Source organism: Dasypus novemcinctus, chromosome 21 (genome assembly GCF_030445035.2).
Source record: "Dasypus novemcinctus isolate mDasNov1 chromosome 21, mDasNov1.1.hap2, whole genome shotgun sequence".
NCBI lineage: Eukaryota > Metazoa > Chordata > Mammalia > Cingulata > Dasypodidae > Dasypus > Dasypus novemcinctus.
The window spans coordinates 63,519,604-63,537,417 of NC_080693.1; the positions used below are offsets into that span (position 1 = coordinate 63,519,604).

Sequence of the window (17,814 nt, forward strand, 5' to 3'; positions counted from 1 at the left end):
TCAAACCAGCCCAGCTCCTCCAACTCCCAACAACAGCTTAAGTTACAGGAAAGAGAAAGGGGAGGGGGTAAAGTGGCCCACTCTGAAGGGAAAGGAGGGAAATTCTGGGAGAAGCCAGGGGGAGACGGGAGAGTGGAAAGAGAGAAGGCGGGGAAAGAAAGAGCAAGCTAGGAGATGGGGTGCAGCGAGGATGGAAAAATGTGTTCTGCTGGAGCAGAAGGGGAGCCCGACCCAAGAAGACTACCTGCCTTGGCCCTGCCTCCCCAGTGAGCACCCTCACAGCCATCACCCTTCACATCTGCAAGTCTATGACTCAGGCTCTCCCATTCCTCTCCTTTTAGGTCTTAGGTTCTAGAAGTGGGAGATAGAATATCTGACCCAATCCCAGAGAAGCTTGTTTCCTGGCCCAAGAAGGCAAAGTCACCCCCAAGAACTTCACTAACCAAACTCTGCACTGTTTGCTCAGCTTCATTTTCTCTAGTTTGCTCTTGAGTAGACAATGCCTTGCTCTCCTTAGGCCTAGGCTTGCGCTAATTAAAGTCCCTACTTAACAGATCATCTGTTATATCTATTTAATCCCTTTATGGCCCATTTTGCTGTCCAGAGACCTTAGGGAATGGTGCTGGAGAGATAAAGGGGCTAACAGCTGTATTCTGCCAAGTCCTCCTTCCCCTCGGCCCCCCAGAGCCAGGGGCAGGCTTGGAGCTTGGTAGGGGGTAGAGTGATGTGCACGGAAGGTATCTTGCCCCTGGTCAGGAAGAGGGGCCTCCAGGATTCCTAGACCTCCTGATTATTCAGCGGGTGATTTCTAAGGGCCATTCCCTGAGAGCTAAATGGAGGATGGAATTCAGGGAGAAGGAATTAGGTATCTAACCTGAAGGTGGGTTCTAGGTCTCAGAGGTCAGGCTCAGGGAGGGTGGAGGAAAAGGAACATTCTTCCAGAGCCCAGTAATATGGTCTAGGTTGGGAAAGGAGTGTAGCCACCTAGATTCTTTGAGGCCTCAAACTTGTTTTCCATAAAGTGTCTAGGACTTACCCACTTAGAGAGGAGTGTTTTTGCTTAGAGAGTAAAACCTCTGAGGATCTCAAAGCATCTAAAATTATGCTCTCTTTCTCATTCCTCCTGTTCCTGAACAGATACACACACCCCTTCCTCTTTAGGGCGGAGGGATCTCTGTTTTGGAAAGGAAAGAATGTTGACCTGATATTGAGAAAATAAAGAAGGGATCCCTATCTCTGCTGGGGATTCTCTGGAGAGCCACCATATCATATATTATTCCTAGAAGGACTGGACCGTGTAGATGAAAGACACAGGGAGGACAGCTTCTATGAGGAAGGGAGGGGTTCTAGAGAAAAAGGAGCAAGGGGACAGCGACATATGCTATTACCCTAACTGTTCCCTGTGGCAAGGTTAAAGGCCCAGACATAAGGATTTGAGCTGGGGAATGAAGCCTTGGGCAGCACCCCCCAGGTTTTCTTAGCTGGGAGAAGTTCCCTGTGCTCTCTTCTCCTGAGAAGGTCTATGGGGTACTTGACATCCTTGACTGGCTGTCATTTCACTCATTTGTGACATACAAGCCTTTCATCTTGTCCAGGTGGCATGAAGCAAGGACAGATTCAATGATCCAAGTATCATATTCTCACAGCTCTACATCTATTCCAAAAGCAAAATCAATACATGATTTGATGATCCCTTTATACTGATGAGAAAGCCAAAGCTAAGGAAGGGGGAATAACTTGCCTAAGGCCACTTGGCAGGTGTGGGAAGAGCCAGGCGTGAGCCCAGACCTTCTGAGCCGTGTCCAGGTTTCTTTCCTCTCCCCCAGCTATTTTCTTTGCTCTACTGTCAGGTAGAAATAAGGTAAATGAAAATTCTGACTTGAGGCTTCCAGACCCAGAAAAATCCAGCTTTGTGACATTCTCCAGGAGTGATGGCTGTGTGGGCAGGGATTTCTCCTGGCCCCACCACTCCTTCTCAGTTTCTCTCCTCCCCTGCCCTATGGCCCTTCAATGTGGGCATCCCCCCAAAGCTTTCGCCTTTCCACCTAATCTACCTTTCCTAGATGATCTTGATCTTAGCCACTGTCATAGCTCCAGCCATAGGCTGAAGGCGCCCAATCTAAGTCTAGGCCAGAGCTCCTTCCTGGGCATTGGGTTAGAACATCTACCTGTATTCTGGAGAACCTCCATGGATGTACCCAGGCTCAGCCTTGCTGTACTCTGCTCATTTTCCATCCCTTCCCTGCATTTCCTAGCCTGGTTAATGACAAGGCACTAGGTTAGAAACTTCACCATCCTTTCCACACACGGCTGCTGCTACAGCTTCCAGCCTCATCAGTCTCTTGCCTGGTCTTCTGCAATGAATTCCTAACTGGTATCTGACTCCAGTCTGCTCCCCGCAAGCCATACTCCTCACAACTCCCCAAATGCAATATCTAAAACCAATGTACGACCACATTACTCCATCTCCTAAACACTCCAGCGAATTGCCATTTCCTGCCGCCCAGATTCTGTCCACAGTAACCTAACTGTTGCTTAACAGTCTCCTCTACTATCACTCGCCTTGCTGTACCTGGGGCTTTAGCAGAGCTAAAGAACTTCCAGCTACCTAGTTCTTTCCATCTATTTCACCCCACCACGTCCTTTTTTTTTTTTTTAAAGATTTATTTATTTAATCCCCCCCCCATTGTCTGTTCTCTGTGTCTATTTGCTGAAATTCGTCAGTGGCATGGGAAGTGTGGGCGGCGACATTCCTGGGCAGGCTGCACTTTCTTTTCATGCTGGGTGGCTCTCCTCACAGGCGCACTCCTTGAGCGTGGGGCTCCCCTACGCAGGGGACACCCCTGCGTGGCAGGGCACTCCTTGCACGCATCAGCGCTGCGCATGGGCCAGCTTCACACGGGTCAAGGAGGCCTGGGGTCTGAACCGCGGACCTCCCATGTGGTAGGCGGACGTCCTCACCACTGGGCCAAGTCCGTTTCCCTCCACCACATCCTTGTACATGCTTTTCCCTTTGCCTGGAATGCCTGTCCCTACCTTGTCTGTTTACATATCTGCTTCCCCATTAGACTGTGAGTTTATATTCCTATAGCTCATACACATGGTCTGCAAAGCCTCGCAGGTCTGATCCCTGCTGGCCTCTCTTTTTCTCATCCTATTTCACTCTAAACTCCAGCCACACAGGCCATGCCGACCTCCAGATGCATTATGCTTTCATGCTTTCATGGCACCGTAGACCGCTCCTTCACAGGACTGAATCTTGTTGCAAGTTTACACCCATATGAGTGACTGGGTGATGAATGTGGATCTCTCCCACTAGAATATAAGCTCTATAGGAACAGGGTTGAGTCTGTCGTGTTCATGGCTTATCCCTGGCTTCTAGCCCAGTACCTGGCTTAGAGTTGGTGCTCAGGATATATATGTTAAATGAATAAAAGTAAACAGTTCTTACAAATGTTAGGGGCCAGGTAGTGTAAGCGACAGATCACACCTTTAAAAGCCAACCAGGCCTGAGTTTAAATTTCAGCTCAGTCACTTACTATGTGACCTTGAGTAAGTTGCAAAATCTCACCTAAGGTCAGATTTTTCATCTGTAAAAAAAACTACAATATCCACTCTGTAGGCATATACATAATTTAAGCCTAGTGCTTATCAGAAACTCAATCAGTGATAGTAATTACCCTAGGTATCGAAGGGTGTTTGCTGAATGATTATTTCATTCATTATCTTCTTGTTTTAAAAGGTGTCTTACGATCATGAATTTTTTGTCACTGGGAAATTACTTTGGATGTGTTGACTCACATTTTAAAAATCTGTTGTTTTATTCCCACTTTGCAGATGAGGAAAATGAGGTTCAAAGAAGCTGCAGTGACTGTTCCAAGGCAGTCCAGGCAATGGTAGAGTTAGGGATTACAGAGGTCCAGGTCAGTGCTCAAGTAATTAAAAAAAAAAAATCTAAGCGCTTTATCTATTAGATGACATCATGAAAGCATTTGAACAGAGAGCGTGTATTTCTTTGTTTTTTTTTTCTTTTTAGGTTCCAGGGGCCAGGGATTTAACCCAGGTGCTCAACTACGGAGCCACATCGGCTCCCTGTTTATTTCCTTTAATTACAGGACTCACACAGTCAAGAGGCAGAAAGCGTGGAAAGCAGGCCTGGAGTCTGAAGATGCAGTTTTCAGTTCTGGTCACATTCAGGTCCCTCATGGGAAGGGTAAGAGTAATGATGAAATAATGTGATTTCTGGTTTCACATAAAAATGACATTTATAAAGTCGAATGTAAGGTCTTTATAGATATAGAGATTTTTCTTCTGGGACAATGTAAAGTCTTGAAGGGCAGGGATGCTATCATTTTCTTTATATTCTCCATAGCACTTATCACGGTGGTTTGAATCAGAAGATATATCAGGAAACAGATGTGGCTCAAGCAGTTGAGCTCCCGCCTACCACACGGGAGGTCCTGGATTTGGTGCCTCCTGGAGAAGATGAGCAAGACAGCAAGCTGGCATGATGGGCAGCTGTCGTGAGCTGAAACAACAAGATGATGTAACAAGGAAACAAAAGAGTAAAGACAATGCAAGACACAACAACACAATGGTGGCTCAAGCCATTGAGCACCTCTCTCCCACAGGGGAGATCCCAGGTTCAGTTCCCAGGCCTCCTAAAGAGAAGGCAATGGAGGGCGGGGGCAGTAAATAAATAAAATAAATCTTTAAAAAAAAGTTAATTCATTAAAAAAAAAGAGAGATACATCAATAAAAGTATATTGGAAAAATGAAAGGTTGACTGAATGAATTAAAATATGTCCTCTACTTCCTTTTTCCAGTATGCAATTGCCACTCTGCCTTGGGGTGGCTGGGGAACAGGCAGCTGTCACTCAGAGCTGGCCCTAGGGCAGGAAAACAGGTTTGTCACGGAAGGAAATTAAAGATGCTGCGTTTTACCTTGGAGACTTGCTTTTAACTTCCTATCAGACTGTGAGCTTCCTGAGTGAGGCGGGGGAGCCTGTCTTGTTCATCTTTGTATCCACTGCTCACCTCTGAGGCTCCAAAGATACAGTGGAGGTGGACTTGCAGTGTGGGCGTGAAGGAGAAGCAGCTCTGGCTTAGTTTGGAGTCTGTGGAGCAGAGAGAGCAAGTTTGTTTCCCATCTCCAGCCTGTTCTGTGGGAGGGGCAAGTGGATTTCTGGGTGGAATTGAAATGGAAACGGGATGGAGAGCAAAGGCATATTGCCTGAATCTGAAGGAAACTTTCTTCCTAAAGAAGGCATTTTCAAGTTATAAAGAACCTGAGAATCTTTATATCATTCAATCAGGAAATACATATTTTTAAAATCTTGTCAAACCCGGATCCCTTGTACTTGTATTTCTAATTGGAGTTTTCTGGAATCTTCTTTCCTTCCCCCATGCCTACTTTCTTTTCGTAGTTTTTTTTTGTTTTTTTTTTTTAGCAATCCTTTTTAGATTGGCATGATGTGCCCATACTGAGTAGAAAAGAGGCTTTCTAAACTCAATTTTCGTTCTTCTTTTTCAGCATCTTCCCCCTTACCTCCGGAGAGACAACAGAAATAATTGATCCATCATCCGATACCCGGTCCAGGAGATTTACATACAAATTCCTCTTCCCCCCTGGTGCACCCTCTCAAATTTAAAATCCTAGAAGCGGTGGGGTGGGGAGAAGACAACTTTTCTGAACTAGCCGGAACCCGGCAGGCCAAGCCCTCTCCGCAAATCCAGGAGAGAGATGAGGCTGGCGTGGGGGTGGGGACGGGTAATTCACCAAACACTCGAGCCTCTTCCCTCTTCCACACCAAAAATGTTGGAAACGCTGAAGTTTTAGGTAAAACTCCTCTCTCCCCCCAGAAGAGATACCTGGAAACTTACGGGAGAGGGAGAGGGAACATTCCCCCAAATTTTCGTCGGACCCTTTTCTTCACTAGGGGCCTAAGAGAGTCCTCTCTCCACTCAAAACTGCCCGTCAGCGCCCCCCCCCGTCATTAACCTTCGATTAAGACCTCCTCGTTAAGGTAACTAAACTTTACTTTGAGTAATTAAGATTTGCCTCCGAAGAAGGGGGAGGGAGAAGGCGCAACTCGAAGCCGTTCTCCTTCACCTCCTGCCCCCCTCCCCATCCCCGCCCCAACTCCAGCTCCGGGCCTCTGAGTTCCGGAGTTTTCTCACTTTGAGGTGCCACCGAACACAAAGAACCATAATGGGTTCCTTTGTGCTCGCTGCGGGGCAATTACACCCCCGAGTCCAGGCCCCTTTAAGAGCCTCTTAAAGAGAAAGGCTCTCATTTTTCAGAGGGTTATTTAAGGGTGTGTGTGTAGGGAAAAGGGGCAAGGGGCGAGGCAGACTCCTAGGGGTCTGCCTATAGGGTGAAGTGAAACTTTGGCCTGGACTCCACGAGAAGGCGCTGGGAGAGTAAATGAAATCTTTGGGATCTGTTAGTTGTGTCTCGTGGCTTAACTTTTTTTTTTTTTTTTAATTTGACCTTTTTACATTTGATCTGAAAAACTGAACTGAAATAGGTGGACTTCGACGAGCAGGGGGTGGAGGCAAGGATTTAAAGAGCCCCTGTCCGGGCGAGCGCTTGGGTCCCCCGCCAGGAGTGACCCGAGGCTGAGCAGCCTGCCTCTGCCGCGGCTCTGGGGAACGTGTGTCTCGGGATTTCGCCGCTGGGACTTCGGAGAAATCCCGGGCTGGGCAAGCAGCCCCTAGAGTAATAATAGCTTGTCTCTTTAAAAAGCAAAGGGGGTGTGCAGTTTCGTTGGCATCTGGTTTCTGATCTCATTATATTGTGGTCGACCAATCCAGCCCTCGGGGCTGGTCCCCGGGTTTGAATATGATTGGCCGAGAGCACATTTTGGGACGGGGCTTAGAGCCCGACGGGGCGGTTTCAAGGATCCCTTTTTTGGGGGGCTGAGAGGAGGGCGGGGCTGCTGGCGGGGGCCTCCTTGAAACCGACTAATTGGGATCGGAGAGGCCGAGGTGAGGGCTGGAGGAGGCACAAAGGAGTCGCAGGGTGGAGAAGGGAGGGGAGTGGGGCCACAGAGAGGCGAGAGGAGGAGGAAGAGGAGACGGGGCAGCGGCGTGCGGCGGGTCGGGCGGCTCAGTCCCACCGCGGCGAGCTAGCCGGCAGGCGCGCCGCCCCCTCCCCCGCCCGGCCTCCCCAACTCTGCGGCCGCGAGCAAAGTTTGCAGAGGCGCGGGAGGCGGCGGCGGCGGCGCGGCGGCGGCGAGGGAGGCACGCGGTCTCCCGGCTGGGGGTGGGGGCGGGGGGAGCGCCCGGGAGCCGGGTGGGGGGCGGCGGGCAGCATGCGGGTCCGCGGCGCCCTGCACCGCCTGCTGCTGCCGCTGCTGCTGTTGCCAGCCGCTGGCCCGGCCCAGTTCCACGGGGAGAAGGGCATCTCCATCCCGGACCACGGCTTCTGCCAGCCCATTTCCATCCCGCTGTGCACAGACATCGCCTATAACCAGACCATCATGCCCAATCTGCTGGGCCACACGAACCAGGAGGACGCGGGCCTGGAGGTGCACCAGTTTTACCCGCTGGTGAAGGTGCAGTGCTCGCCCGAGCTGCGCTTCTTCCTGTGCTCCATGTACGCGCCGGTGTGCACCGTGCTGGAGCAGGCCATCCCGCCGTGCCGCTCCATCTGCGAGCGCGCGCGCCAGGGCTGCGAGGCGCTCATGAACAAGTTCGGCTTCCAGTGGCCCGAGCGCCTGCGTTGCGAACACTTCCCGCGCCACGGCGCGGAGCAGATCTGCGTGGGGCAGAATCACTCCGAAGACGGCGCGCCCGCGCTGCTCACCACCGCGCCGCCGCCGGGCCTGCAGCCCGGCGCAGGGGGCACTCCGGGCGGCCCGGGTGGCGGCGGCTTGCCCCCGCGCTACGCCACGCTGGAGCACCCGTTCCACTGCCCGCGCGTTCTCAAGGTGCCGTCCTATCTCAGCTACAAGTTCCTGGGCGAGCGCGACTGCGCCGCGCCCTGTGAGCCCGCGCGGCCGGATGGCTCCATGTTTTTCTCGCAGGAGGAGACGCGCTTTGCGCGCCTCTGGATCCTCACCTGGTCGGTGCTGTGCTGCGCCTCCACTTTTTTCACCGTCACCACGTACTTGGTGGACATGCAGCGCTTCCGCTATCCCGAGCGGCCCATCATCTTCCTGTCGGGCTGCTACACCATGGTGTCGGTGGCCTATATCGCGGGTTTCGTGCTGCAGGAGCGCGTGGTGTGCAACGAGCGCTTCTCCGAGGACGGCTACCGCACCGTGGTGCAGGGCACCAAGAAGGAGGGCTGCACCATCCTCTTCATGATGCTTTATTTCTTTAGCATGGCCAGCTCCATCTGGTGGGTCATCTTGTCGCTCACCTGGTTCCTGGCGGCGGGCATGAAGTGGGGCCACGAGGCCATCGAAGCCAACTCGCAGTACTTCCACCTCGCCGCGTGGGCCGTGCCCGCCGTCAAGACCATCACCATCCTGGCCATGGGCCAGATCGACGGCGACCTGCTGAGCGGCGTGTGCTTCGTGGGCCTCAACAGCCTGGACCCGCTGCGGGGCTTCGTGCTGGCGCCGCTGTTCGTGTACCTTTTCATCGGCACGTCCTTCCTGCTGGCCGGCTTCGTGTCGCTCTTCCGCATCCGCACCATCATGAAGCACGACGGCACCAAAACCGAGAAGCTGGAGCGGCTCATGGTGCGCATCGGCGTCTTCTCGGTGCTCTACACGGTGCCCGCCACCATCGTCATCGCCTGTTACTTTTACGAGCAGGCCTTCCGCGAGCACTGGGAACGCTCGTGGGTGAGCCAGCACTGCAAGAGCCTGGCCATCCCGTGCCCGGCGCACTACACGCCGCGAATGTCGCCCGACTTCACCGTCTACATGATCAAATACCTCATGACGCTCATCGTGGGCATCACGTCGGGCTTCTGGATCTGGTCCGGCAAGACGCTGCACTCGTGGAGGAAGTTCTACACCCGCCTCACCAACAGCCGGCACGGCGAGACCACTGTGTGAGGCGGCGCCCCGCGCCGGGCCCGCTCCGCGGCTTCCTGCGCCCGGGGCGGCCTCCAGACTCCTTTTATTTTATTTTATTTTTTAATAAAGAACAATCGAAACCGTTTCTTTTTTAGGTTGCTTTTTAAAGAGAACTCTGCCCAACACCCCCACCAGGTTTGTAATTAAAATTGTAAATAGTCTTTGTAAATTTAATTATATATTTTCTATTTAAAAGAAAAACGGAAAAAAAAAAAAAAAAAAGCGGTGAGGGGCGCCGGGCTCGAGGAATTGGGGGTGGGGAGAAGTTGCGGGGTTCTCGCCTTTCAGTACCCTTTTAAAAGTCGCTCCCCGCGTGGGTTTGAATTTTCTGATGATTTGGCAGGGCTGGGCCTGCTGGAAAAGGCACCCCAGCCTGCGCGCTGTTGGTGTTGGCTGTGAGGAGGAGAGTTTGTGACACTACAGCTTCTATAAAAGCCAAATTTGTGAGCCGCCTCATTGACGTTGGGCCTGTGGAAGCTGTTGGATATTTCCGAACAAGCCTTGGATTTTTTGTTTGGTTGTATTTCCCCGTGCCCCCTTTTTCTCCCTCCTCATTTGTCCTGTCCCCTTCACTTGATCTTTGGAAACCTCCCACCGGAGAACAAGACGTGGGGGAAAAAATAAAGAAAAAATGAAACGGGGGTGGTGGTGGGAGAGGGTGGGGATCGCGCGAGGAAAGGCCTCCGCCGCTGGCCCACTCCCCGGCGGGTGGAAAGAAGCTTTCTCCTCTTCGACTTTTCTCTTCGCCTGGCTGCCCCAAGCGCTTGGAGTGGGCCGGAAGTGCATTGTGAAGTGTGTTTCTAAGCAAACACACCCCTCCGTACACACCCACCACCTAGAGTTCCGAGCCTGAACGCTTGCGTTTTTGGGGGCGACGGCACTAGCCTTTGAGAAAAACGTGGGGGTTTTGAGATCTCCTTGCGCCTCTCCCCATTTTCCTGCAGGCTGCTGCCCGCACCCCAAATATCCTCACTGGCATTACAGGTTAACAGTTCGCTGGGTGGTGTGTTACGTGTGGGTTTTTCTTATTGTTTTGGGACTTTTTTTTTCTTCAAAAAGCAATAAAAGTGGGTTGCGTTGGAGGGAGGGGATTGATGGGCTGGTGGGATTTTAGTTTGCCTTTGACAAAAGACTGGTTACTTTTCAAACTTGCCCAGGGGAGGGGGGGAAAGGTGGGTATCTGCTTTGAAAAGAGGCTCTGGGCAGACTCTCTTTGTGAGCGTGGGGGTGGGGTCGAGTGTTTACATGGCATTCTATACTACCAGATTGATAGAATGTTTATTACAGATGTTTCTTATCTTCCTCCCCTCACAAATAAAACTCAAGATTTTTTAAAAAGTAACCAGCCTGAGAAGTGATGTATAAAGTATCTTTGACGCTGGTATGAGAATTCCAGTTTACAAAACACATTTCGCTCAACTGTTTCAAATATCTGTATTTTCTATTTCAACTTCAAAGGGGCCATTTGAAAACCGAGGGGTGGAGTGGAACAGCTCTGCCACAGAATTCAATTTTTCACCGTCACTTGTTCCTTGATAATAGTGCAAATTAAAAGCTAATAATAATAATAAAGTGCATTTAATTATCTTTGAGAGATCTAGCCCTTTAATTGCATTTAACGAGGTTGTAACGTTTTATTAGCTTAACCGAACCACACCTCCTCCTTCCCTCCTTTGCTTATTTGCTGTGGTTGGGAAGAAAAGGAAGGTTCCCAGCCCGGGGTGTTTGCCTTTTTAGCTGGATAGTGATGGGGGAAAGGGTGCCTTACCACCATTTGTTTGGCTCTCTTGGGACAAGGGAGAAAGTAAGTTATAACCCCTACTTGGAGGTGATTGTGTGGGTTGGTTATGTTGGGGGAGGGGAACTGGAAATGTTGGAGGTAATTGAAGTCGTATGTGGGCTTTGTGTGGAATTGTATGAAGCCTGTGGATTTCGACAGAGCACAATCCCCCCTCACCCCCAAAAAAGCACAATATATATAATCTACCCCCAAATCATTTGTGTCAATGGCTAACATAAATTGAAAAACCAGCTTTTTATCAAATGACCTGTGTGAAGTCTCAACGTGAGGTTTCCTTGGCTATCAAAGCAGGCAGCAAGGTGTCACCATCCTAGAGCTCCATTTGTTGCAAGATACTGAAGGAATTCCACAAGGGCTAAAAGAAAGAGTTAAATTACAAACAAATTGTGAGCGCCTCTCCGGGATATAATGAGGAAAGCTCTTGAGTTCTGTGGGATCTTTCCAGTGCTTAGGATTGAACCACAAGGGAAGAAGAGTGCCTAGCCTCTTGTCCAAGGTTTGGGGAGATCCTCCCCCACCTCTGAGGCACACCGCCCCTCAGAATCCCAACCCTTGCGTTTCTGATCCATTTGTCCCTGCACCCTCCTGCTGAAGGCTGGAGGAGGTGGCGGACTAGCCACAATTACCCGTTCCTTTCCTGAGTGGGGGTGGGAAGCAGTAGATTGTTTTCCCTTCTCAACTCCCCTTCCTCAAAGTTTTCTGCTAACAGGGAAAAGAAGGTCTGAGAAAACTGACAAAATAGGTTTTATGCCTGGGGAGGAGGATAGATTACAAGATAATTACCTCTTTAGGAAAGGTAGATTTTATACATGCCCTCCCCTCAAAGAGTAGCCTAGGGCTGAGTTACCTTACCCGAAGTGGGAGGGAACCTCTTCCCCCACTGCTCCCATTACTTTACTAAAACAACTCTCGGAGGAAGGGGCGCTTTAACCCACTTGGTAGGGAATGGAGGCCGGTGGGGAGAAAGCGCTCAGGAAGTCCAAAGGTGAAAGCGCCTGAGCGCACTGCCGTCCCCAGTAGGAGGTCACCTGATTGGGAAACCCAGTAAGAAATTGTGGGCAGGAAACTCCACGTTGTCAGTGGGTTGGTCCCTCTCTCTGGAAAACTGAGGCTTTGTGTTTGGTGGAGGGTCCAGAATGAGAAGGAAACCCCCTTCCTGGGGCCCCTGGGCCCAGGTCAGCTCTCAGAGCAAAGCTGCTTTCTACGGTACCCCACCCCACAAAGGAGCAATGCTACTGGCTCTCCTCCCAGGGGGTGTTTCTCCTCCAGACCCCCCCTCCTTATTGATGAGACTTTTGCCTTTTCTCCCAGACTCCCCTCTTGAATACTATTCCAGTAGTTATAACTCTTCGCTCTGTAAGAGGACCTTTTAAGAACCAGCCCCAGAAAAGAACATTTTAGTTCCAAGACAAAATTCTCTACACATCCACAGAGAGCAAGGGTTGGGCTTAGTTTAGTGGGACTTGGAGTTGCTGACTTCTGGATTATTCCAGAAAACTCTCCAAGAAGGTATTTGGGTCCCAGATCTGGGTTGGATTCTGGGACTGGGAGGACACTGCCCCAGGATTCAGTGGGGCATATGTCTGGGGGAGCAGAAGCCAAGCTTCTCTCAATTCTGAGGCAAGCTGTTTCCTACTCATTGTAGCAGTGTCCCTTCCTTCCTCGACTTACCCTCCTCACCTCTAAATGAATCGTACACTGCTGGGGGCCTCTGCCTCTGAAAGATCTTTGAACCTCCTCCCGGGGTGAAGGGGAAAGCCCAGGTCCACACGAACGCCAAATTTTCTTGTAACTATAGGAGGTTTACAGACCACTCCTCCCACCCCCAGCCCAGCTAACTTGTGAATCCCTGATCTAGACATTTCTATTCCTGCTTACTGGGTATCTCCACTTCTTCAAGGGACAGCCTTTACCTTCTCAGATTGCAATGTCCCCCAGTCTCCAATCACCTCTGTTTAAAAAAAAGATGGTGGGGGGGTGTCAGGAGAGAAAGCTATCAGGTCTATAAAGCCCGGAGTCCAGGTTACTAAGGAATGGGGTTGGGTAGGGAAAAGGGATTTAAGACTTAAAATACAGTTTCTACTGGAATGATGGAAATGTTCCCTAAACCAAACTTCACTCATTCCTGTCCCTCACTCAGGTAGAAAGTCAAAGATGCACCAGACTAGAATGATGTTTAATACTTTATAGTCAGGGGGAAAATAGAGGGAGAGAGAAATTTGCATGAGACAGTACTGGAGTCAAACCTGGCTCTGCCATTCATCATCTGTGAGCCCTTGTGGAAGTTTCTTAACCTCTGAGACCCACTGTCCTCATCTGTAAAAAGGCAATAGTGCCTGTTTTGCAAGGTTGTTTTGAGACTTACTTAAATAAGATTATATACATACAGAGCTGGCACAATGGATAATTCCTAGAAGTAGTATCATTGTATCAAAGAATGTGCATTTCTTGAGGGTTTTTTAAAAAATAGCAAATCAATTTTATTAATACATATTAATAAACACGTAATTCATCCAGGTGTACAATCAATGGTATTTGCTATAATAACATAATTGTGCATTCATCACTTCAGTCATTATTAGAGCATTTTTGAAATTTTTAATTATTTCTTTCTTTCCCCTTTCCTGTTTCCCCTCCCCAGGTGTCTGCTCTGTGTCCATTTGCTGTGTGTTCTTCTGTGCCCGCCTGTGTTCTTCTCATTGGCGCCCAGAATCCACGTCTCTTTTTGTTACGTTATCTTGCTGTGTCAGCTCTCCGTGTGTGCTGTGCCATTCCTGGGCAGGCTGCAATTTTTTCATGCTGGGTGGCTCTCCTTACGGGGCACACTCCTTGTGCGTGGGGCTCCCCGACGCGGGGGACACTCCTGCATGGCACAGCACTCCTTGAGCGCATCAGCACTGCGCATGGGCCAGCTCATCACATGGGTCAGGAGGCCCTGGGTTTGAACCGCGGACCTCTCATGTGGTAGGCAGACACCCTATCTGCTGGGCCAAATCTGCTTCCCAGAGCATTTGCCTTATTTCAATAATAATAATACTTAACATAAACAAGAAAATTCCTTACTTTTCAATTCCTCTATGCTTCCCCCACTGTACATAGCTGCTATTTCTGGCTATTATATCCAAAGTGTATAATCAATGGCTTTTAGCATAATCACAATGTTGTACATTCATCATCTCAAAAATTTTAGAACAAATTCATTACTCCAAAAAGAAAGACTCCACACCCCTTGGCATTCCTTCCTCAGACTTAAATAACCACTAATCTCCTTTCATCTTTATAAATTGATTTATATTTACATTTTATATAAATGAAATCATACAATATTTAGTACTCTGTGTCTGGTCACTTTCACTTAGTATAACGTGGGTTTTTTTTGCCTGATATTAACATTGACTTACATTTGTTCAGCTTCAAAGAAAAATGTCAGCAATTCTACCCATATTCATATTTCATATAATGTATTTATATTTCACATAATATATTTAGTTCATAGTAGGGCAATCATACAATATTTGTCCTTTTGTGTCTGGCTTACTTCACTCAACATAATGTCCTTCAGGTTCCTCCATGTTGTCATATGTTTCACAACTTCATTTCTTCTTACCGTTGCATAATATTCCATCGTGTGTATACTCCACAATTTGTTTATCCATTCATCAGTTGGTGGACATCTGGGTTGTTTTCAACATTTGGCTATTGTGAATTACACTGCTATGAACATCGGTGTTCAGATATCTCTTCGTATCACTGCTCTCAGTTCTTCTGGGTATATACCCAATAGCGGTATTGCCTGGTCCCATGGCAAGTCAACTTCCTTAGGAACTGCCAAACAGTCCTCCACAGTGGCTGTGCCATTCTAAATTCCCAAGGACAATGAATAAGCGTTCCTATCTTTCCACATCCTCTTGAGGGATTTTTAAAAATATTTTAATTGTGTTAATATTTTCCGTTTTAAACACTTTCAGCTATACAATTCAGTGGTGTTAGTTACATTTACAATGTTGTGTACCATCACCACCATCCATTACCAAAACCTCCATCACCCCAAAGAGAAACTCTGTACCCATTAAGCATTAATTTCCTCTACCTCACCACTGTCCCTGGCACCCTGTATTTTCTTTCTGTCTCTATGAATTTGCATATTCTAGTTATTTCATGTAAATGAGATATATACTATTTGTCCTTTTGTGTCTGGCTTATTCCATTCAACATGATGTCTTTATTTCTTTTTTTTTTTTTGTGGTACCATGGCCAGTTTGAATCCTGGACCTCGTATGTGGGAAGCCAGTGCTCAATCACTGAGCCACATCGGGCTCCTCAGAGTTGGTTTTTTCATTTGTTTGCTTATTGCTTGCTTTTTCTTGTCTTTAGGAGGCATCGGAAACCGAACCCGGGAACTTCCCATGTGGGAAGCAGGCGCTCAAACGCTTGAGCCACATCCACTCCCTCAACATGATGTCTTTTTTTTTTTTAAAGATTTATTTTTTATTTCTTTCTTTCCCCTTCCAACCCCCCTCCCCCAGTTGTCTGCTCTCTGTGTCCATTCACTGTGTGTTCTTCTGTGTCCATTTGTATTCTTGTCAGTGGCACTGGGAATCTGTGTCTCTCTTTGTTGTGTCATCTTGTTGCATCAGCTCTCCGTGTACGGGGCGCCATTCTGGCCAGTCTGCACTTTTTTTGCGCTGGGTGGCTCTCCTTACGGGGCGTGCTCCTTGCGTGTGGGGCTCCCCTATGCAGGGGACACTGCTGTATGGTATGGCACTCCTTGCACATATCAGCACTGTGCATGGGCCAGCTTCACCACTTGGGGCGGGAGGCCCTTTGTTTGAACCTTGGAACTCCCACGTGGTAGGCAGATGGTCTATCCATTGAGCCAAATCTGCTTCCCAACATGATGTCTTTAAGGTTCTTCCATGTTATCACATGTGTCAGACGTCATTCCTTTTTACAGCTGAATAATATTCCATTGTATGGATATATCACATTTTGTTTATCCATTCATCCACTGATGGACACTTGGGTTGCTTCTACCCTTCGGCTATCTGTGAATAATGATGCTATGAACACTGATGAACAGGTATCTAAGTCCCTGCTTTCAGTTCTTTTGAGTATGTACCTAGAAGTGGGATTTCCAGGTCATATGTTTAAACATAATCCTATATTTAACTTTTTTGAAACTGCCAAACTCTTTTCCACAGTGGCTGCACCATCCTGTAGTGCCACCAGCAATGTATAAAAGTTCCTATACACTTATTTTCCATTTTAAAAATAATATCCATTCTAGTGGGTGGGAAGTGGCATCTCCTTGTGGTTTTGAGTTGCAGTTCTCTAATGGATAATGATGTTGAGCATCTTTTCATGTGCTCATTGGCAATTTGTATATCTTCTTTTGGAGAAATGCCTATTCTAGTCCTTGGCCCAGTTTTTAATTGGGTTGTGTGTCTTTTTGGGTTGAGTTGTAGGAGTTGTAGGAGTTCTTCACATATTCTAGCTATTAAACCTGGTTTTCAAATATTTTCTCCTGTTCTTCTTGGCACTGTTGTTTCTGGTATTTCAACAGAATAGAATGATTTCCTCTGTTCCCAGTTTTTCTGCCTGACTCTCGGTGCCAGCTCAGAGTCCCTTCTAGTCTAGCAGCCTCTTGGAGTAGTTGTGGGCAGTGTTTTTCTCCCCCTCTGTTCTCTGATTAGGACAGAAATGTCTTACCTGCCTGAGTGAGCAGGGCACACATGCAGGCAGGCTTGCTCTCCAGCCTGCTTTGAAGCTGAGTAATTAGGGCTAGGGCTGTCACAGCTGGCTTCCCCTGCGCCTCCCCTTCTCCTGCTCCATATCCAGCCACGTAGCCTGAGATCCCCTCCCTTGCTCCCTTGCCTTCCTCTGCGGACCTGCAGGTCCTCCAAGCCAGCTGGGAAGGCCCTAGGATTTGAGGCCAAGAGGGCCAAGGGGAGGGCCTTGAGAAAGGACAAGATGGAACTTGAGACACGGAACAAGCTAGCAAACCACTGGGTTTAGAGAGGACTGCCCATGACTCAGGACCCCTCCTCATTCCCAGTGAAGCCTGGAAAGGAGCCAGCTTGGGCTGGGGACTGAGCCCTGGATCCTTTGTTTGAAAGCCAAGCTTTTTCTGAAGGCTCCAGCCTCCCAACCCAACCCTTATAATTAGCCCCAATCAGAGTGTTTATGTCAGGGCCTTGTGCAGAACTCATTCCAAACCGGGGGGAGGAGAGGCGAGGGGAAGGGACTCACGTGGGGACAAACAAAAGGGAAGTTGGGGGTGATGAGAAGCAGCCCTGGAGTGGGGTGAGAGGTGAAGGTCTTGGAAAGGGGAGGGCCACCACCCTCTGCTTGACCACTGAGCCTCCCAGGATAGCTGGTGCCCCGGAATCCTGTCCCTGGCCTGGGGCTGCCCGCCTTTCCAGCAGGCTCTGTGGGTGGGTGGGCTTGTGCCAGTTGGAAATGGCTTGGATATAATTAACCCAGCTAATCACCAGCCTCAGCCTGGTGGGAGGGCAGGGGACAACCCAGAGAAACGGCTCCCCCCAGAAGCTCCAGTCTTCCCATTCTCCTTCCTCTGCCTGGGACCTGGGGCTGCCAGGCTCTGGAGCTGAGGATGCGGGACTCAGGGTGGGCAGGGAAGGGATGTCGGCAGGGAGGTTGCTCCCTCTGTCTCTGGCCTTGTGGGAGGATGTGACAGGAGGGAATGTCACCAAGGTCACCAGGCTGGGGGATTGGGGCGTGGACGACAGCAGGAATTGTGGGCAGGAAGGCAAGAGAGAGGATCCCCAGCCACTGCTCCTGGGTGGCACTGGGTGCGTTCCAGACTCAGTTGGCATTTCCCCTCTGTCTGGGCTTCCAGGGAACTCTCTGGGGTGGGATGTGGCTTATAGGGAATTCTGTGTATGGCGTTTAGTGTCTCGTTGGGATGGGGGAGCAGAATGTGGGGTCTGAGCTTGTAACTCTGTTGCTTAAAATCCT

At 49.4% G+C, this 17,814-nt stretch overlaps 1 protein-coding gene and 1 long non-coding RNA gene across 2 annotated transcripts; one reads left to right on the forward strand and one right to left on the reverse strand.

Annotated features, from left to right (window-relative positions):
* Nucleotides 1-3,797: 3,797 nt before the first annotated feature.
* On the reverse strand, nucleotides 3,798-6,629 carry LOC101444201 (uncharacterized). The gene is made up of 4 exons (XR_187928.4): nucleotides 6,181-6,629; nucleotides 5,549-5,655; nucleotides 4,945-5,117; nucleotides 3,798-4,528 (listed from the first exon to the last, which is right to left on the reverse strand). It is a non-coding gene; the product is annotated as an uncharacterized lncRNA (long non-coding RNA).
* A 649-nt stretch (nucleotides 6,630-7,278) lies between these two features.
* FZD2 (frizzled class receptor 2) lies at nucleotides 7,279-9,120 on the forward strand. Its single transcript, XM_004484922.5, has one exon. It carries the CDS (start codon nucleotides 7,317-7,319, stop codon nucleotides 9,012-9,014), a length of 1,698 nt encoding a protein of 565 aa, XP_004484979.2. The 5' UTR covers nucleotides 7,279-7,316; the 3' UTR covers nucleotides 9,015-9,120.
* The last annotated feature ends 8,694 nt before the right edge of the window (nucleotides 9,121-17,814 follow it).

Excerpts from the sequence above, each read along its gene's own strand:
- FZD2 (XM_004484922.5), top strand. The coding sequence starts at position 7,317 with ATGCGGGTCCGCGGCGCCCTGCACCGCCTGCTGCTGCCGCTGCTGCTG.